Below are 16439 nucleotides of genomic sequence, written 5' to 3'. Positions count from 1 at the left end.
GAGAGACCTTGCCAGAGCTACTAAAGAGGAAAGAAATCAAGGAAGGTACCCTGCATCAGTTTCAGACACACACGCATACGCACACACACACACGCACACACCTTCATAAATAAAACCATGTGTTTTATTGGGTGATTGACAACGTGAAACGGACTACTTAGTAAATTTAGGTACTTGGTAAACGTTAACTGTTTTACTTCATTTTCACCAAAAACTCCAGTCTCCTCTCGCTTCTTATCACTTCCTCTTTCCTCTAAAGCATAAACAGACGGCACGGTCATTCGCTCTCTCTGTAGAGAGGATAGGGCTAGAAGACTCCACTCAGAGACTTTGCTCTCCACATAGGCCAACGGTCTCTGGCTTTAGCGAGGAAGAAAGAAAGTGTATTGCGAGATGAATAGGCCTTGAAGTAAAATTGGCAGTGCAGCTGTAACTAGACAGCTAGATCGCACAGCAGCTTGCTAAGGTTTTATTTTATGCTGTGTCGAATCTTTCAAGTAGACTTGAAAGAATGCTTTCACGTATGCTGGCAATGAAGAAAGGATTTGGCTGGCAGCGCTGGCATGGTATGGTGCTTGTATATAAAGCTCCCAGCATCGTGAAGGGTTATTTTAGTACAGAGACAGAGTGTTCCTATTAGAGTTTACAACCCAAGGGAGTATTCTAGAATGAGTCACTCTTTAGCTCCAAACGGAAACAGCCCAGTCCCTTACACGACTGAATCTTTACAACAGTCGGTATCTCCAGGGAGACATTTAGAGCTGCATACTCATTTCTGCTGTTGACCACACCCAACAATTCCATGCCATTCAAATCACCCAACATTTGATGACCACAGCCACCAGCACCTTCAGAATCGTGTGCACCTGCGGCTTATGTGAAGCTGATCTGCTGAGGGGCCCTCACACCACGAGTCCTCTCAGTTTCCAAATTCTACTTTTACCAAGCATAGGTTTTTAGTGTTTTTTATTGTATGTGCACATGTGTGTGCATACATGTTGAGACCAAGGGACTACCTTGGGAGTTTTTCCATCACATCTTTCTTTATTGAAACAAGGTTTCTCACTGGCCTGGGGCTCACCAAAATAGCTGAGCTGTCTGGCCAGAAAGCCAGGAGGCCACCTGCTGCCTCTGCCTCCCAAACTCTGGAATTAGATTAGTCTTGGGGATTGAACTCAGGTCTTCGGACTCACATGACCAGCACCTTATCATCTAAGCCATCTCCTCAGACTCTCAGCCCCAAAATGTGGGGTCTTAAAAAAACCATATTAACCTAAATGAGAGAGAGAGAGAGAGAGAGAGAGAGAGAGAGAGAGAGAGAGAACAGAGCACCCATGGGGAGGTGGCTTGTGTGATTATGGAGGACAAGAAATCTAATGACTCCTACGCATGAGACTGTATTAGCTCCCAGTGCGAAATGGGTAAAGACGAGATAAGATGTCCCAACTCACGCAGTGAGTAGAGACTGAGAGTAGGCAAATAATGAGCTGTGGGAACGACTCGGTGGATCCAAAACATTTGCAACACAAGCATGAGGACCTGAGTCTGAAACCCCAGACCCCATGGCAAAGCAGAATTGACAGTGTGCATGTGTAATCCCAGTGAGTTTATGGTGAAACATGAGGCAGAGCCAGGAGAACCCCAGAGGCTTGTGATCAGCTACCATGAACGACACAGCCCTCACCAGCAAGAGACTTACCTAACTAGGCTGGAAGGTGAGGAGCAACTCCCAAGGTGTCCTTTGACCTCTGCAATCATGCCATGCACATGGGCCCAGATTTACAAATACACCCACATGTCACACACAACATTTATTTTTAACAGCTTTTTTCTTTTTCTGCCTTTTATTCTATTATGGTTCCTATTAACATAATTTGGGAATAATAATCTACCTATCAACTCTACCAATTCAAAGGCTCTTCTCCTGGATGCTCAGAAACAATGTGACAGACATACCCAGAAATAATGTTTAATCTGGGTACCTTGTGGCTCAGTTAATCTGACACATAAAATTAACCATCAAGTAAGCCTTAAGGTTAAAAAAAATTAAAAAACACTTGTATTTTAAGAAATTAAATAAATATAGGTTAAAGTAAAAGTAAAACAAACTTTCAAAGTTTAAATTCTATCTGATTATGCCACAGTTTAGCTTATAGAATACTGTGAGTTGACTTTCACAGGGTGGCCATCAGGGACTCACTCAGTTCATTCTTCTGTGAGTAGAAGAGAAAATTCTAGAAGACTATATTGGCCATGTTCTGTGATTATGTCATGTATAAAGTGCCCATGTGGTGCAACGCACACCCTTGCTACTATGTCTTTCCCCTGTCTCACCTTAAACTTCATAGAACCATTTTCTACTCTACTAGAGTGAGCCACATCAGCTCTTACCAGCCATCTTGTCTAATGGGGCCTATCTCATGGAAATGCTATCCTGCGTTTCCTCTTCCCATTCTATTCTGACTTGACTTTCTCTTCTGGAAGCCTTTCCTGGGACCCAATGGACCTCTGTCTGTAGCACTTTCCTGGAGCTGTCTTTGCCTTCTCCATTATCTTTCCACCTATCCAGCTGAATGAGAACACTAGCTAGTGCCACGCAGCTTCTTTTTATGATATATAAAAAAGAAAGAACACACTTTTACAGAGTTCAGGGGGACAGCAAGGGGAACTGAAGGTAGCACACAAAGAAAGAAGAAATTCCCAAGCTATTTATATGCATATTCCATGGAAGACAAAGCTAGTGAGCTACCTGGGTAGGGGTGAAGCCTAAAGCTAAAAAGACACAAGGGCTTATACAGCTACCCTGAGCGCTCTGCTATTGGCATCTCCTGCTCGCACCTTTGTTTGTCTCCCCTCTTCCCTGTTTTCTCTCCACAGAGCTGCTTTCTCCCCCTCCATATTCTTTTTTTTTATTAAAAATTTCTGCCTCCTCCTTGCCTCCCATTTACCTCCCCCTCCCCCCCACTCTCCCTCCTTCTCCAGTCCAAAGAGCAGTAAGGGTTCCCTGCCCTGTGGGAAATCCAAGGTCCTCCCCCTCCATCCAGGTCTAGGAAGGTGAGCATCCAAACAGGCTAGCCCCCCCCCCCAAAGCCAGTATGTGTACTAGGATCAAAATCCAGTGCCATTGTCCTTGGCTTCTCAGCAGCCCTCATTGTCCACCATGTTCAGGGAGTCCGGTTTTATCCCGTGCTTTTTCAGTCCCAGTCCAGCTGGCCTTGGTGAACACCCATTAGATCAGCCCTACCATCTTGGTGGGTGGGTGCACCCCTCATGGTCCTGACTTCCTTGCTCATGTTCTCCCTCCTTCTGCTCCTCATTTGGACCTTGGGAGCTCAGTCCAGTGCTCCAATGTGGGGCTCTGTCTCTATCTCCATCCATCGCCAGATGAAGGTTCTATGGTGATATGCAAGATATTCATCAGTATGGCTATAGGATCTGGCCATTTCTGGCTTCCTCTCCTCAGCTGCCCAAGGAACTAGCTTGGGGCATCTCCCTGGACACCTGGGAAACCCTCTAGAGTCAAGTCTCTTGCCAATCCTAAAATGGCTCCCTTAATTAAGATATATATTTCCCTGCTCCCATATCCACCCTTCCTATATCCCAACCATCCCATTCCCCCAAGCTCTCCCCATCCTCCCCTTCACACTTTTCTTTCCCCATCTCCCCTTACCCCCATCTCACCCCACCCCCAAGTTCCCAGTTTTTGCCCGGCAATCTTGTCTACTTCCAATATCCAAGAGGGTAACTGTATGTTTTCCTTTGGGTTCACCTTCTTATTTAGCTTCTCTGGGATCACGAATTATAGGCTCGATGTCCTTTATTTATGGCTAGAAACCAATTATGAGTGAGTACATCCCATGTTCATCTTTTTGGGCCTGGGTTACCTCACTCAGGATAGTGTTTTCTATTTCCATCCATTTGCATGCAAAATTCAAGATGTCACTGTTTTTTATCGCTGAGTAGTACTCTAATATGTATATATTCCACACTTTCTTCATCCATTCTTCCATTGAAGGGCATCTAGGTTGTTTCCAGGTTCTGGCTATTACAAATAATGCTGCTATGAACATAGTTGAACAAAAGCTTTTGTAGTATGATAGAGCATCTCTTGGGTATATTCCCAAGAGTGGAATTACTGGGTCCTGGAGTAGGTTGATCCCGAATTTCCTGAGAAACTGCCACACTGCTTTCCAAAGTGGTTGCACAAGTTTGCATTCCCACCAGCAATAGATGAGTGTACCCCTTACTTGGGAAATCAGAGAAGCATCACCTTTCATGATAATCACAAATAGCATAAAATATCTTGGGGTAACTCTAACCAAGGAAGTGAAAGGTCTATTTGACAAGAACTTTAAGTCTTTGAAGAAAGAAATTGAAGAGGATACCAGAAAATCTACAGGAGACTGCTTCCTATGTATAACCCCAGCAGCACAGACATTAAGGGCAACATTGAATAAATGGGACCTCCTGAAGCTTAGCAGCTTCTGTAAAGCAAAGGACACTGTCACTAACACAAAAAGGCAGCCTACTGACTGGGAAAAGATCTTCACCAACCCCGCAACAGACTAAGGTCTGATCTCTAAAATATATAAGGAACTCAAGAGACTAGACTTTAAAATGGTAATTAACCCAATTAAAAAATGGGGCACTGAACTAAACAGAGAATTCTCAACAGAAGAAGTTCAAATGGCCAAAAGACACTTAAGGTCATGCTCAACCTCCTTAGCAATCAGGGAAATGCAAATCAAAACAACTTTGGGATACCATCTTGCACCTGTCAGAATGGCTAAAATCAAAATCCCCTTCCATATTCTTGTGTTCTTTTCTCTTCTCAGTCCATTACAAGATCCTCACCATAGCCCAAGTTGTCTGCTGACCAAGATTGGTATTGGGAACTTGGTCCTTCTAATCCCAGGTTTCCACCCCTGGTTCCATAACCTATCAGAGTAGAGCTCTCATGGTGCAATAGTGCAAGCCAGACCTGCTGGACTCCACCACCGCACAGCCTAGGCTGAAAGCCGTGAGGAAAGTTAATTGGCGCTCTTGCCCTGTACTTTTTCCATCTGTAATGTGGGGCTAATGAAAGCTAGCCCACAGTGCTCCCATGAGAACTCAGAGTGTTTAGCACAGTACCTGGCTTTTGCGGGAATACAGAGCATATTCATGCTTGTCCTTCTGGGAATGGTGAGGCTATCAAAACTGGAGAGGTTGAGATTCTCTTAACAAGGTTCAGTTCCTTTGTGTTCCCAGGAGAGCACAGCACACAGAAGGCATTTCATGAGAAGAAGCTGGTTGGCTGAACCAAGGGATGATGAGTCATAAGTGGGTAGATTCAAGGGTCATTGCTGCAGGCTTTTCAGTCTCCGAGAGACGCTCCTATCTAGCCCTTCAAGTCTTTAATAAGCAGTGTAGCTTCATCAGCTTCAAGACCTGGGAGAAAATGCCACTGATAGGAGAGAAACTGAGAAATTATCAAGTGACAAGGTGTGATTTATGCTTTGGGGAAAGTGGGGCAATATGTCAAAAGGCTTCTCAGTACGGAATGGAATTTGGAAGGAGGGAAGAGCTGTTAAGCAAGCATCAAAAGCAAGGACACTAAGATGGATGAGAGCTGAACCCCCGAAATGTCACTTAGAAGACGAAATGTTCATCCCTGACAATATGCACCCTTGCGGCTCCCAGTGAACACTGTGACAAAACAAAATGAAAAAAGGACCCTCAGTGGGGCAGTTTGTAGCCCAAGAAAGAGATGGCACTAAGCTTTCTGGTCATTTCTCAAGCTTCCTTATAGATGAATCACACCCCTTTGCAATCTTGGGAGTCTGTTCAATCTCAGACACACCGAAGAAGTGGCTACTTTTGTTTTCTGACAGAAGCAAGTACAGGCCAGAAACCATACACTGTGCACTGTGCAGAGTCTGGGGAAGTCAAGCGTGGTTGCTTTTTATTTTTCACTCTGACCAAGTATCTGAGCAAAGTTGCTTACGGAAGGAAGGTTTGTTTGGCTCGGGGTATGAGGGAATACAGTGTACCACAGCAGGGAAGGCATGGGGGCAGGAGGGTGAGATGGCTCGCTACATGACACCCACTGTCAGGAAACGGAGGAGGGGTGCTCATCAGGCTTTCTGAGTCTGGTCCTTCAGGACACGCTGAGAGTGGGTTTTCCCTCCTCAGTCAAAGTTCTCTGGAAACACCCTCACAGACCCTCCCAGAGATGAGTCTCCTGGGTGATCCCAAATCTAGTCAGGTTGTTGATGATATTAGACACTGGACCAGGGAAGTGGCCAAAGAAGTGGCTTGCATTCTTGCCGGTACCAACTCCAGAGGGTAGGGAACATATTTGCCATGTTCCCTGCTGTTCTGTGTTAAACAAACCATTTCGTATTTCGTAGGCGTTCAGCAGCGCTGAGCTAAGAGATGGGGAAGGCAGGGAGACAGGGGAGTGTGAGAGGAGGAGAGTAAGGAAATCATTGCGGGGTCTGCCCTGAGATTCTTAGTGAACTAGTTAGATACAAAATAGGAAGTCAAGAACTATATACAATAAAGGGCATAGTTAGTAATGGGGGGGGGAACCTGCCAAACGGGGATATACTGCTATATTTATATCTAGAACATATCAGCACTCAGAAACCTCAATAGAAAAATATTTTGCAAATGGGAAAGTTGAAACAACATGTGTAAATGGCTACTGGACACATGAAAAGATTTTCAAAACCATGGGTCTTCAAGAGGATCGAAATCAAAACCAAAATAAAAATCAAAGACTAAATTAGAATGGCTGTTACCCAAAAGACTGAGAGTAGCGTGCTCCAGCAAGAAAGTGGAGAAAGGGGCCCTGCGTGTTCTTGGTGTGATGTCAACTAAAATAGAGCTGCCATGTGACCCAGAAATCCCACCACTGGGGGACATGCCCAGGGAAATGAAATCAATATGTCAAGAGCCATCTGAATTCCTATGTTAACGCATTCACGCCTGCCAGAAAGTAGAAACCACCTAAATGTCCATCACCTTGGAAACTGACAAGGAAGCTGTGGTCTGTACACAAAACATGAAGCTGTTTAGCCATAAAGAAGAATGAAATCCTGTTATTTATGACATGATAGATGATGGTATTGGGGATCATTACATCAAGGGAAGTAGTATGACATGATCTCTCTCATATCTGGAAACCAAAGCAATGATCTCATATAAGCTGAGAACAGAAAGGTCCACCAGAGACGGGGGGAGCAGAGAGTTAGAGACATGGAGAATGGTTGATCCGTGAGTGCTAAGTTACATTTAGATAAGAGAATTGCAAAGCTAGCCAATTGGATGCACTGGCTTTAGGGGTTTTCTTCTAATCCTCTGTGTTCCCCGGGTTTATGGAGGAGACTGACCTCTGGAGGAGTGGTTTGAAAACATTTAACTCATGCACTCCTATCAATTACAATTTTAGAGCATATTCATAAACCTTACAGAGTTCTGTCCCACTGCATCCGAATATGCATTATAAAATACCTTTAAAGGATTTTTTTGTTTTTAAAAATGTGTACATGTGTGGGTATGTGCACATGAGTGCAGGTGCCCACAGAGTCCAGATGATGTTGGATTCCCTCCAGCTGGATGTGCAGACAGTTTGTGAGTCACCCAGTGTGGGTGCTGGGAACTGAACGTGGGTCATTTGCAAGAGCAGTGTGCACTTTTAACCTCTGATCCCTCTTTCCAGCCCCACTTTATAAGTTATCTTGAAAGGATGCTTAAAAGGAATGCTATAAACAGTGCTTCAAGTCCCTGTCCGGCCGTGGTGACTCTCTCTCTCTTGCCTACATCACAAGGTGCAGCAGTTATTTGCTGAAAGAGTAGACACTAACAAAGAGGAGAACGGAAGTCTCTATTTTCAAATCATCTGCTAAGTCATTTCAGTGATTTGGGACTCTGGTCAGACCTGATTAATCATTGCTTTGACTTTATGAATGGCAAATAACTCTGTGAGATGAGTAAATAGCATCTCCGCATTTTCTTGAAATGCAGGCTCTTTTATTGGGGGAGGGTATTGGTATCGTTTCACTCCAGTGCTTCTTTTCAGCTGGATTTGACAATCATTTCTATATAATCTGGCACTATGATCTGTAAACTCAGTTATGGTGATACTCAGGCACATGCTCACACGCTACAGAAGAGAACTTGGCAGATTTGGTCCTGACTTTGCCCTCTATCTTGTGACATCCCTCATACAATAGCATAAGTCCTGAAGATTGGTCCAGTTACTAAATATTAACAATGTTTAATGTCTTTATTTTCTTAGACAAAGTAGAAGTTTCAATGTTACCATCCTATACTCCCCAGTAAAGCAATCTGGAGTCCATTGCATCTGTGGGGAGGTCTTATATTCCCCAGTAGATCAGTTTGGAGCCTGGTGCCTCTATGATGTGTGGAGTGATGTCATCCTTTGGTTTGTTCCCTCTGTCTAATGGCTTCTGTGTGTTGCACCCCTCAGACGGCAGAAGAAAAGAAGAGATCTGGCCACAGTGACAGTAATGGCTTCGCAGGTCACATCAACCTCCCGGACCTTGTGCAGCAGAGCCACTCCCCAGCTGGGACTCCCACTGAGGGACTGGGTCGTGTCTCCACCCATTCCCAGGAGATGGACTCTGGGACTGAAGTAGGTGCCAGGCAGTCGCCATGAAAGTTCTGTTATCCTCCATGAGGTTCTGCACATTGGTGTAGTCAAGACTGTCACAACCTTGTCAGACTCTGGAATGTGTTCGTTTGGTTTCTGCTATAACTGCTTATGCCAATACTCAGAGAAACCACACAGATACAGCTCCAGAAAGTTTGTATGTATCATCTGGACTGATTCCTGTGTTATGTGTTGAAACCTAGAGAAGTTAAATGACTTGTTCAGGACACACAGCTAGTTACAACAGTGCTTCTGCCAGAACTTGGGCCTCCTGCATCACAAGCCAGCAGGAGAAACTATAGACCAGTGAGATTTCAAAGCCAACAGTTTGGGCTCATGTTCCCATTAATTTAGTCAACCAAAGCTTGACTTGAATAAAGTGTAGTTGAAATAGTTTATGGAAATAGGTCCCTACTGTTTAATACATGGACAAGAGATTGATTCTTTCTCCAAGTTGCAGCAGGAAGATGAAATCAGACATCGTTCCTATGTGGAAGCAGTCCTAGGAGAGCCTGAGTGAGCACAGGCGTTTCTCAGCGCTGGATGAGTTCAAGACTGTGTTGTGTGATTCCTGGCAGTCCTGTGACTCACACAGAAGGCCCTCAGTGTTCTTCTAGAGCATGCTTGCTGTTGATTCTGGCATTGCCCACACACTGAATTTCTATTATTAGCATGTTCCTAGCATGCAACAAGGGCAAAAGCTCATGATCATCTTCAAAAGCACAGCATCCTGTTGCATCTTCATGCAGTGCGGGCAGCCATTTTCACCTAAAGTCCTATTGGTACCAAGGAGAGCCCCACAGAACAGGCCCCTGCACAATAGGACTTTGGTCCAAATGTTACTTCTATCCCAGCTCCAACAGGAAATGTTATTTCATGTTTTACCATCTCCTTTCTGGACTCCTAAAGATGAAAGAAAAAACAAATTCAAAACATTGTTTCTGGGAAGGGCTGTGCTGTGGGGAGAATGAAAGGAATTTGATTCCAAGAGGCAGAGGGAAAACCTTGAAAGGAATCAAATTGGATCTTTGTGAGTTAGGAAATCAAATTGGATATTTGCAAGTTGGTCCTTAGATAAATAGGGCTTAGGCATGTTGATTTATTTTTAAATAAAAGTCTGATGACAAAACTCAACGGTGTAAACTAAAACTGCACACAAGGGTTCTTAGGGTGTTGAATACCAGTGTGTTTGTGACATAAAGGAATGATTGGGGAGCTTGGGAGATGGCTCTGTTGATAATGTGCCTGAGTCACAAGCATGAAGACCTGGTTCTGATCCCCAGAACGCATGTAAATGTGGCGATGGTGGCTGTACCCAGCGCCACAGGTGGGGGAAGGCAGAAACTGTCTCAGTTGGCCAGCCAATCAAGCCAAATGGATGAGCTTTGAGCTCAGTCAAAGACGGTCTCAACAAATGAGCTAGATGAGTGATCAAGGTCACCTGAAAGGGACCTCTGACCCCCCCACATACACGTGTGAACATCACACACACATAGACCACACACACACACACACACACACACACACACACAATGGGTACTGTAGAAGGAAAGATGAGAGCAAACAAAATAGGCAAATAGTTATAGTACCTCTTTTGACAAATTCAATTACATCATGACACCAAATGCTAATATTGAATATATTATTCCCTAATCTAGTTCTGACTTCATGCCTTCAGCCTAAGCCCTTAAGACTTAGTTAAAGTAAGCCCTCAAGGTATATTACATACAAACCCAGTGGCTGCATGAAGTTCAAACGTAAAGCATGTGGTCTAAGCATTTTCTTAAACTACCAAGGGAATAAAACATCAATCCCTGAATAAATTATCTCTGATTAAAGAATTTAAAGCTGTTAGAGCTGATTCAAGTCTGCAAGAATGGAAGGGTCCATAGGCCTCCTTCTAAGGGGGAAATCTCTTAAGCTGACTGTTGCTGTATCCAGTCTGACTGTCCTGGGATGGAGCATTGCTCTGGCAACATGTTCCAGGATGAGCATTGCTGTAGCAACGTGTCTTAGAGTTTTCTTTTTTTCTTAAGACCATTTGGTCAATACATGATGAGTTGACATACAAGTGGAGATAAATTGTCAGAGTAATGACCAATGACAGGAGCACAGATATTAAGGTGCCACCTGCCATCCAAATGTAATTTTCTTTCTGAAACACTTATGCTCTAACCACTAATGAAGCCATGCACACACACACACACACACACACACACACACACACACACACACAGTGTCTGAAGAGTAACCAGAACTGGGAGAAACTGGACAGAGGCCCATGCTTTGCCTAGAGAGTGAACAGACAGCAGAAGAGTCTGTAGTCCGTGTTTAGACTGAACAGAGCAATGCCAGCTCCACCTGTTCCTGCTGCACTGACTTCTTCTTGCTTTTTGATCAGTATGGCATGGGAAGCAGCACCAAAGCCTCCTTCACCCCCTTCGTGGACCCCAGAGTGTATCAGACATCTCCCACTGATGAAGATGAGGAAGACGACGAGTCCTCCGCTACTGGTAAGCGAGCTGGCCCTAGAGTTTTACAGATAGGTTTCCTTTCCTGTAAAACCCAAAGATGAGACTCACCAACTCAGGTTACACCACTTATTGCTGATGCCCAGTCTCTAGATAAAGATACTTTAAAATGTATTATTTGGTGGAACTCCTGAAAGAAAATTACTTTCTCCTCAGAACCTGATCATTTTTTTTTTTCTGTTTCTGGAAGAAACTCAGAGGTATCCTGGGATGCTAGGAAAAGCCACCCCGCAGCGATCTCCAAACACACCACATATTTCTCAAAAACAGTTTCTGGGTATAATGCTATGCTCGTAGCAGTGTGGTACTGAACACTCTATACATGCGTGTTGAGCTGTGTTGAGTTCCAGGCGGGCACTTCCGTTGCAAATCTGGCTAACTAAGAGGATGGCCTTGCTTCTTTGTCTTCTGCAAGTCACTAATCATTGAAGTCAGCTTCTATAGAATCTCAAACAGGAACTGTTCCTTGTTTGTAATTACAGGAATGACATATTTGACTCTATGAGATTAATATTAATTTTCTACAACACCCAAAGTAGTATCTATAAGCCTGTTTTGCTAATGAATAAAATACTGCTTATGTGAATGACATGCTTTATCCTACTAAAACAAGTATATAATAGGTTCCTGGTTCCTGTGCCTTTACTATAATAGACCCCAAGCCAAGCCCTCCCTCCATATTTCCATTGGCTGTCTGTGAAGATGCTATTGACTTCTCTAATTCTTTCTCTCAAAGCCCTCTTTACTAGTGAACTTCTTAGGCAAGAACAAGCTAAACTCAATGAAGCGAGGAAGATTTCCGTGGTAAATGTGAACCCAACAAACATTCGTCCTCATAGTGACACGCCTGAAATCAGAAAATACAAGAAACGCTTCAATTCTGAAATACTTTGTGCAGCTCTGTGGGGTACGTTGGTGGTTTGTTTGTTTGTTTGTTTGTTTGTTTGTTTTTTCACACTTATTAATCAAGTTACCATAACGTGTAAAAAAAAAAAAACAACCCTATGGCTTTTTTCTTCAGAAAGAACTGGGAGAATCATAGGTGTTAGGGCCAATGTAGGGCTGCCTCAGGAGTGACCAAAAGTGTGTGTGTGTGTGCGTGTGCGTGTGCGTGTGAGTGTGTGTAGGCGTGTGTGTGTAACTTGTACTCCAGATGGCATGTAGACAATATCTGCCACAGAACCAGCCATCACTGAATACTCGGCCACTGTGTGTCTAGCACTATACACGCCACCCCGCATCCTATCTCTGCAATCTCATATTGTATCCTGCTAGGGCTGTAAGGGCACCACATCCTTTTCACAGCTGAAAAACAAGCCCAGCATATTTTAGTGACTTACCCAAGGCACTGAATCAACAGTAATTGGGTAAAACCCGAAAAGAGCAGCAGCAATGGGAACACTGCAGAGTGGAAACATCAGTATGAAGCTCTCATCGAGTAGATCTGAAGATGTGAGCTGGATTCAAACTTAGCATAGGTGTGGGGATATTTATCAAAGTCTTGGCCTATGTTACTATATTACTTAACGCATCATAGGAAAATCAGGATATGGTCCGGCTGACCCCATCTGCATTGCTAGTCTTGGACTGGGACATCATAATTTCATAAGGCTAGAGGCATCTGCCATGTGAGCAGGAATAAATATTGAAGCCTAGGAATTGTTCCATGAGAGACATAATGACTCTGCAGTAGGAAGATGAGATTTGAAGAACAAAATAACTACATTTAACATAGTAGATAGTAATGTTTTCAGAACTTAGATATGCACCAAGAGATGATGGAGAGTCACGGCACCGTGAATCTTCCTTACACAGCTCTGCCTAAGGCTCCCCTTGGCAAGTATTCTCTGAGCTAAGCACTCAATGGATACGTGTGGTGTATTGCTGCTTCTTCTTTAAAAAGTAAAATTGTAATTCTGTTGCTAGAGGAACAGTGATGTAATTGGAGAGCTGGAGCTTCTAAGTCTACACTGTTACCACCGCACCTACTTGTTCATTTGTTTACATAGGCATGAAGCAGTTTTCTCGACTGTTAAGATAACTGTTAAGGCCCATAAAAACTCAGTCTTCACGGGCATCTTAAATTCACAGGTGTAAACCTTCTGGTGGGAACTGAAAATGGCCTGATGCTCTTGGACAGAAGTGGCCAAGGCAAAGTCTACAATCTGATCAACCGGAGGAGGTTCCAGCAGATGGACGTGCTAGAAGGGCTGAATGTCCTGGTGACGATATCAGGTATGTTGCTAAACTGACCTGACCCTCAGGGGTGCATCCTGGTCTCTGAAGAAGCCCTGGCCAGCAAACCACATGAGATGTGCCAGGCTGTAGCTGGGGAGATCACACATGCATTTTGTAATGCTGGAGGGTCTGGCCCCACCGGAAGCTTGCCTGCATGTTAAACCTGAGGGAGGCAGACCCGACCACAGACACTGTGCGTCTTGGCTTTTGCCGCCCTTACAACTCAGCGAGACTCTTATTGAGCTGCTGCACTGCAGTTCCTGTCACACTCTGAGATGAAGCATGCCAAAATGAAGGCTTCTGGGAGGGGAATTACCAAGCAGAAGCCTCTCTTTTCTCAAAATGTCTGCATATATAATCCACTGATCATTTGAGGATGGTTGTACTACTGGGTAGCCAATTCTAGAGAGAAGATAGTGGCACATGCTCACTGGTACATTTTTATGACATCAATAGCTTTTTTTAAATGGAAAAATCCTATGAGACAAGTAAGCCTCATTACTAACAAGTGAAAAGTACAACTGGAGTCTATCATTGTTGATAAGGTGTTTGATTCTTCCTGAGGGTGGTTGAAAGAGTTGAACTAATTACTCTCCTCCTGTTTTATTTCATCAGCTATGGAATCAACAGTACTACTTGTGTGTTAGAACCACCTAGAAGCTGTGAAAACCCAATCTGCCCCCCTAGACCAGGGTCAGAATCTCTGGGATAAGGTGTAGGCATTCAGTATTGATGGCTCTGACACTTCCCCTCACACAACCTAATATATGAGCTTTATTCTTCATCTTTAGTATGCAAAGAGGACCACACAGCGTTTCTGGGTTGAACCTTAAAGATGAAAGCTAACTCTTCAGGTGTGCTTGTGGCTTGAGAGAAATGTCTTTGGACACATAATTTCCACTTTGCTTTATGTCTCTACTGAGTGTTTAGAATCTTGCCATTGCAAATAAAGATTAACCAAGTAAATTGTTCTTATACCATGATTTGAGTTGAGTTCTATGTGCCCTTTGTTTCTTGCTAATTGCTTTCATTATTACTACACTCCCAAATCAAAAGTGAAACCATGCATCTGTCTGTCATCTATCCAAAGTCAAATGCTACCAGAAAATCGACGTTCAGGCTCCATTTTGCTGCTAGTAACAAGTCTTCGTCCTTCAGTGTAGAACTATTACTTCTTATCATGGAGCACAGAGGGAGAAAAGATAATAACAATAAGAATGGGGATTCTTGAACTCTTCAGGACCTATTAGCACCGGAAGATGGAGCACTGGTCAGCTGGCTGGCACTATCGTGAGCACCGGGGCTCCAGGCTTCTGCTTACACAAACAGATGCCAGGTGTGCAGTGTTTCCCACATCTTCAGCCCCATCGCTGTCCCCTGTCACATCAGGGAGGGATGCTCTAATGAACGCTCTTCTAGTGCCTGTTCCATCTGTAGTACATAAAACCTCTCTAAGGAAACAGGAAATATGGGAGAAATAAAACACACAAGCCTAAATTTCTCACTAATAAAGAGCCATAAAAATGTGTCTCTTCTCTTTGGTGCTCAAATAACCCAGTGGAGTGGATTCATTCTGCTCTCCATAAATCTTCCATGCCACCGAGTTGTTTCATTATCCTGAGAATGTGCTGAATCTCTCTACCAAAGGGAACTTTGAACCTTCTCTTGAATTCCAAGTCCACATCTTTGTTTTCTTCTTTGATGTTTTTATTTAATATTCCTTTTGGTGACCTCAACACCATAACTTTGTCCTTTGAACTCAAATTGCTTTTCTGAATTTGTTCCTCTTTCTTCTGTTAAATTCTTTGGTCTTACCAGTTAAATAAAACTTTTACCAGTTGTCTTTGATGTGACAGAGGAGGCAGAAAGAGGGGAGAGAAAATTAGAGGAGGTGAGACACACGTAAGTAGGCTAAAATGCCCATTTGTCAGCATGCCTTCATGAGATTAGCTCTAGAAGGTTCTGAAACTCTGTTACAGACTTAGAACTTATCATGTTCAGCAGACTTGAGAAGAGAGAGTAAGAGAAGCTTTCTCAAATAAGAAATTGTTTGACGGTTAACAGTTCAATTAGTGGGTTTGGACTCAAACAATAGGATAAGCTGTTACAAGACTGGACAGAGGTAACAGTGAGGAAGAGCAGGACACTGGCTACTCTGCCCTCACAGACACAGTGGCAGCAACAATCTAGGTGAGGGAAGAAGGGGGAAAGGCTACCGCAGCGCTTGAATTTCAAACTCTGCTCTTTCTACAGGAAAGAAGAATAAGCTGCGTGTTTACTATCTTTCATGGTTAAGAAACAGAATACTGCACAATGACCCGGAAGTGGAAAAGAAGCAGGGCTGGATCACAGTCGGGGACCTGGAAGGCTGTATTCATTACAAAGTTGGTAAGTCTCAGTTTGACAGAATGAGCATCCCAAGGGTTTGGTTCAATGTTTTCAGTGTTTCCTATTTGCTGTTGATGCTGTGTGTGTCACCAGTTTAAAATGTAGTCGGACCCAAAGTGGACTTAAATTATTCCCCCAAAAGTCAGATTAATGAAACTCAGAGAATGCCTTTAGAAAAATAAAACTCTAGGCTTCAGTTTGAATATTTGCTTCTCCCAAAGTTCCCTGAAATGACACTAAAAAATTTAAAAATGCAATAAGCCCCCAAGGTGGATCAGATCAAAGGAAGAAAAACCAGCAAATAAGAGATGGTCATAAAACTGGCCCAAAGTAGCTGTGTGACTGGGGTCAGACAGAGTAGATTGGGCTTGCGGCGTTCTCAATCTACAGTGAAGAAAAACATTATGAAAATTACCCATCCACACCACAGAGCCCAGAAAGATCAGAAACCAAGGGAAGATCACAGGATAGAGGTAAGTATAGAGTTGAAAATAAGGTTGCTGAAAAGCAGAGAAATTGAGAGTCTTAAGAGCCAGGCACCTCCCTGACAGGCAGGCCACTTTCCTTACCCCTGCAGCAAAAGGGAAGAGTTTGCAAAGTCAGTGTGATGCTAAAAATACTTG

General features: G+C 43.6%; 1 protein-coding gene across 3 annotated transcripts in view; it reads left to right on the top strand.

Moving 5' to 3' along the window:
• Tnik (TRAF2 and NCK interacting kinase) overlaps positions 1-16439 on the top strand; it is a 400877-nt gene that overhangs the window by 370658 nt on the left and 13780 nt on the right. For all 3 annotated transcript variants that reach the window (XM_038348394.1, XM_038348395.1, XM_038348393.1), the window contains 5 exons: positions 8477-8641; positions 11061-11172; positions 11927-12097; positions 13282-13425; positions 15682-15816. In XM_038348394.1, the coding sequence (XP_038204322.1) occupies positions 8477-8641; positions 11061-11172; positions 11927-12097; positions 13282-13425; positions 15682-15816 (727 nt within the window). The remainder of the gene's footprint in view (positions 1-8476; positions 8642-11060; positions 11173-11926; positions 12098-13281; positions 13426-15681; positions 15817-16439) is intronic.

This window comes from Arvicola amphibius, chromosome 11 (genome assembly GCF_903992535.2).
Source record: "Arvicola amphibius chromosome 11, mArvAmp1.2, whole genome shotgun sequence".
Taxonomy (NCBI): Eukaryota; Metazoa; Chordata; class Mammalia; order Rodentia; family Cricetidae; genus Arvicola; species Arvicola amphibius.
The sequence above is the reverse complement of the archived record's forward strand: the minus strand, read 5'-3'. Positions and strand labels throughout refer to the sequence as shown.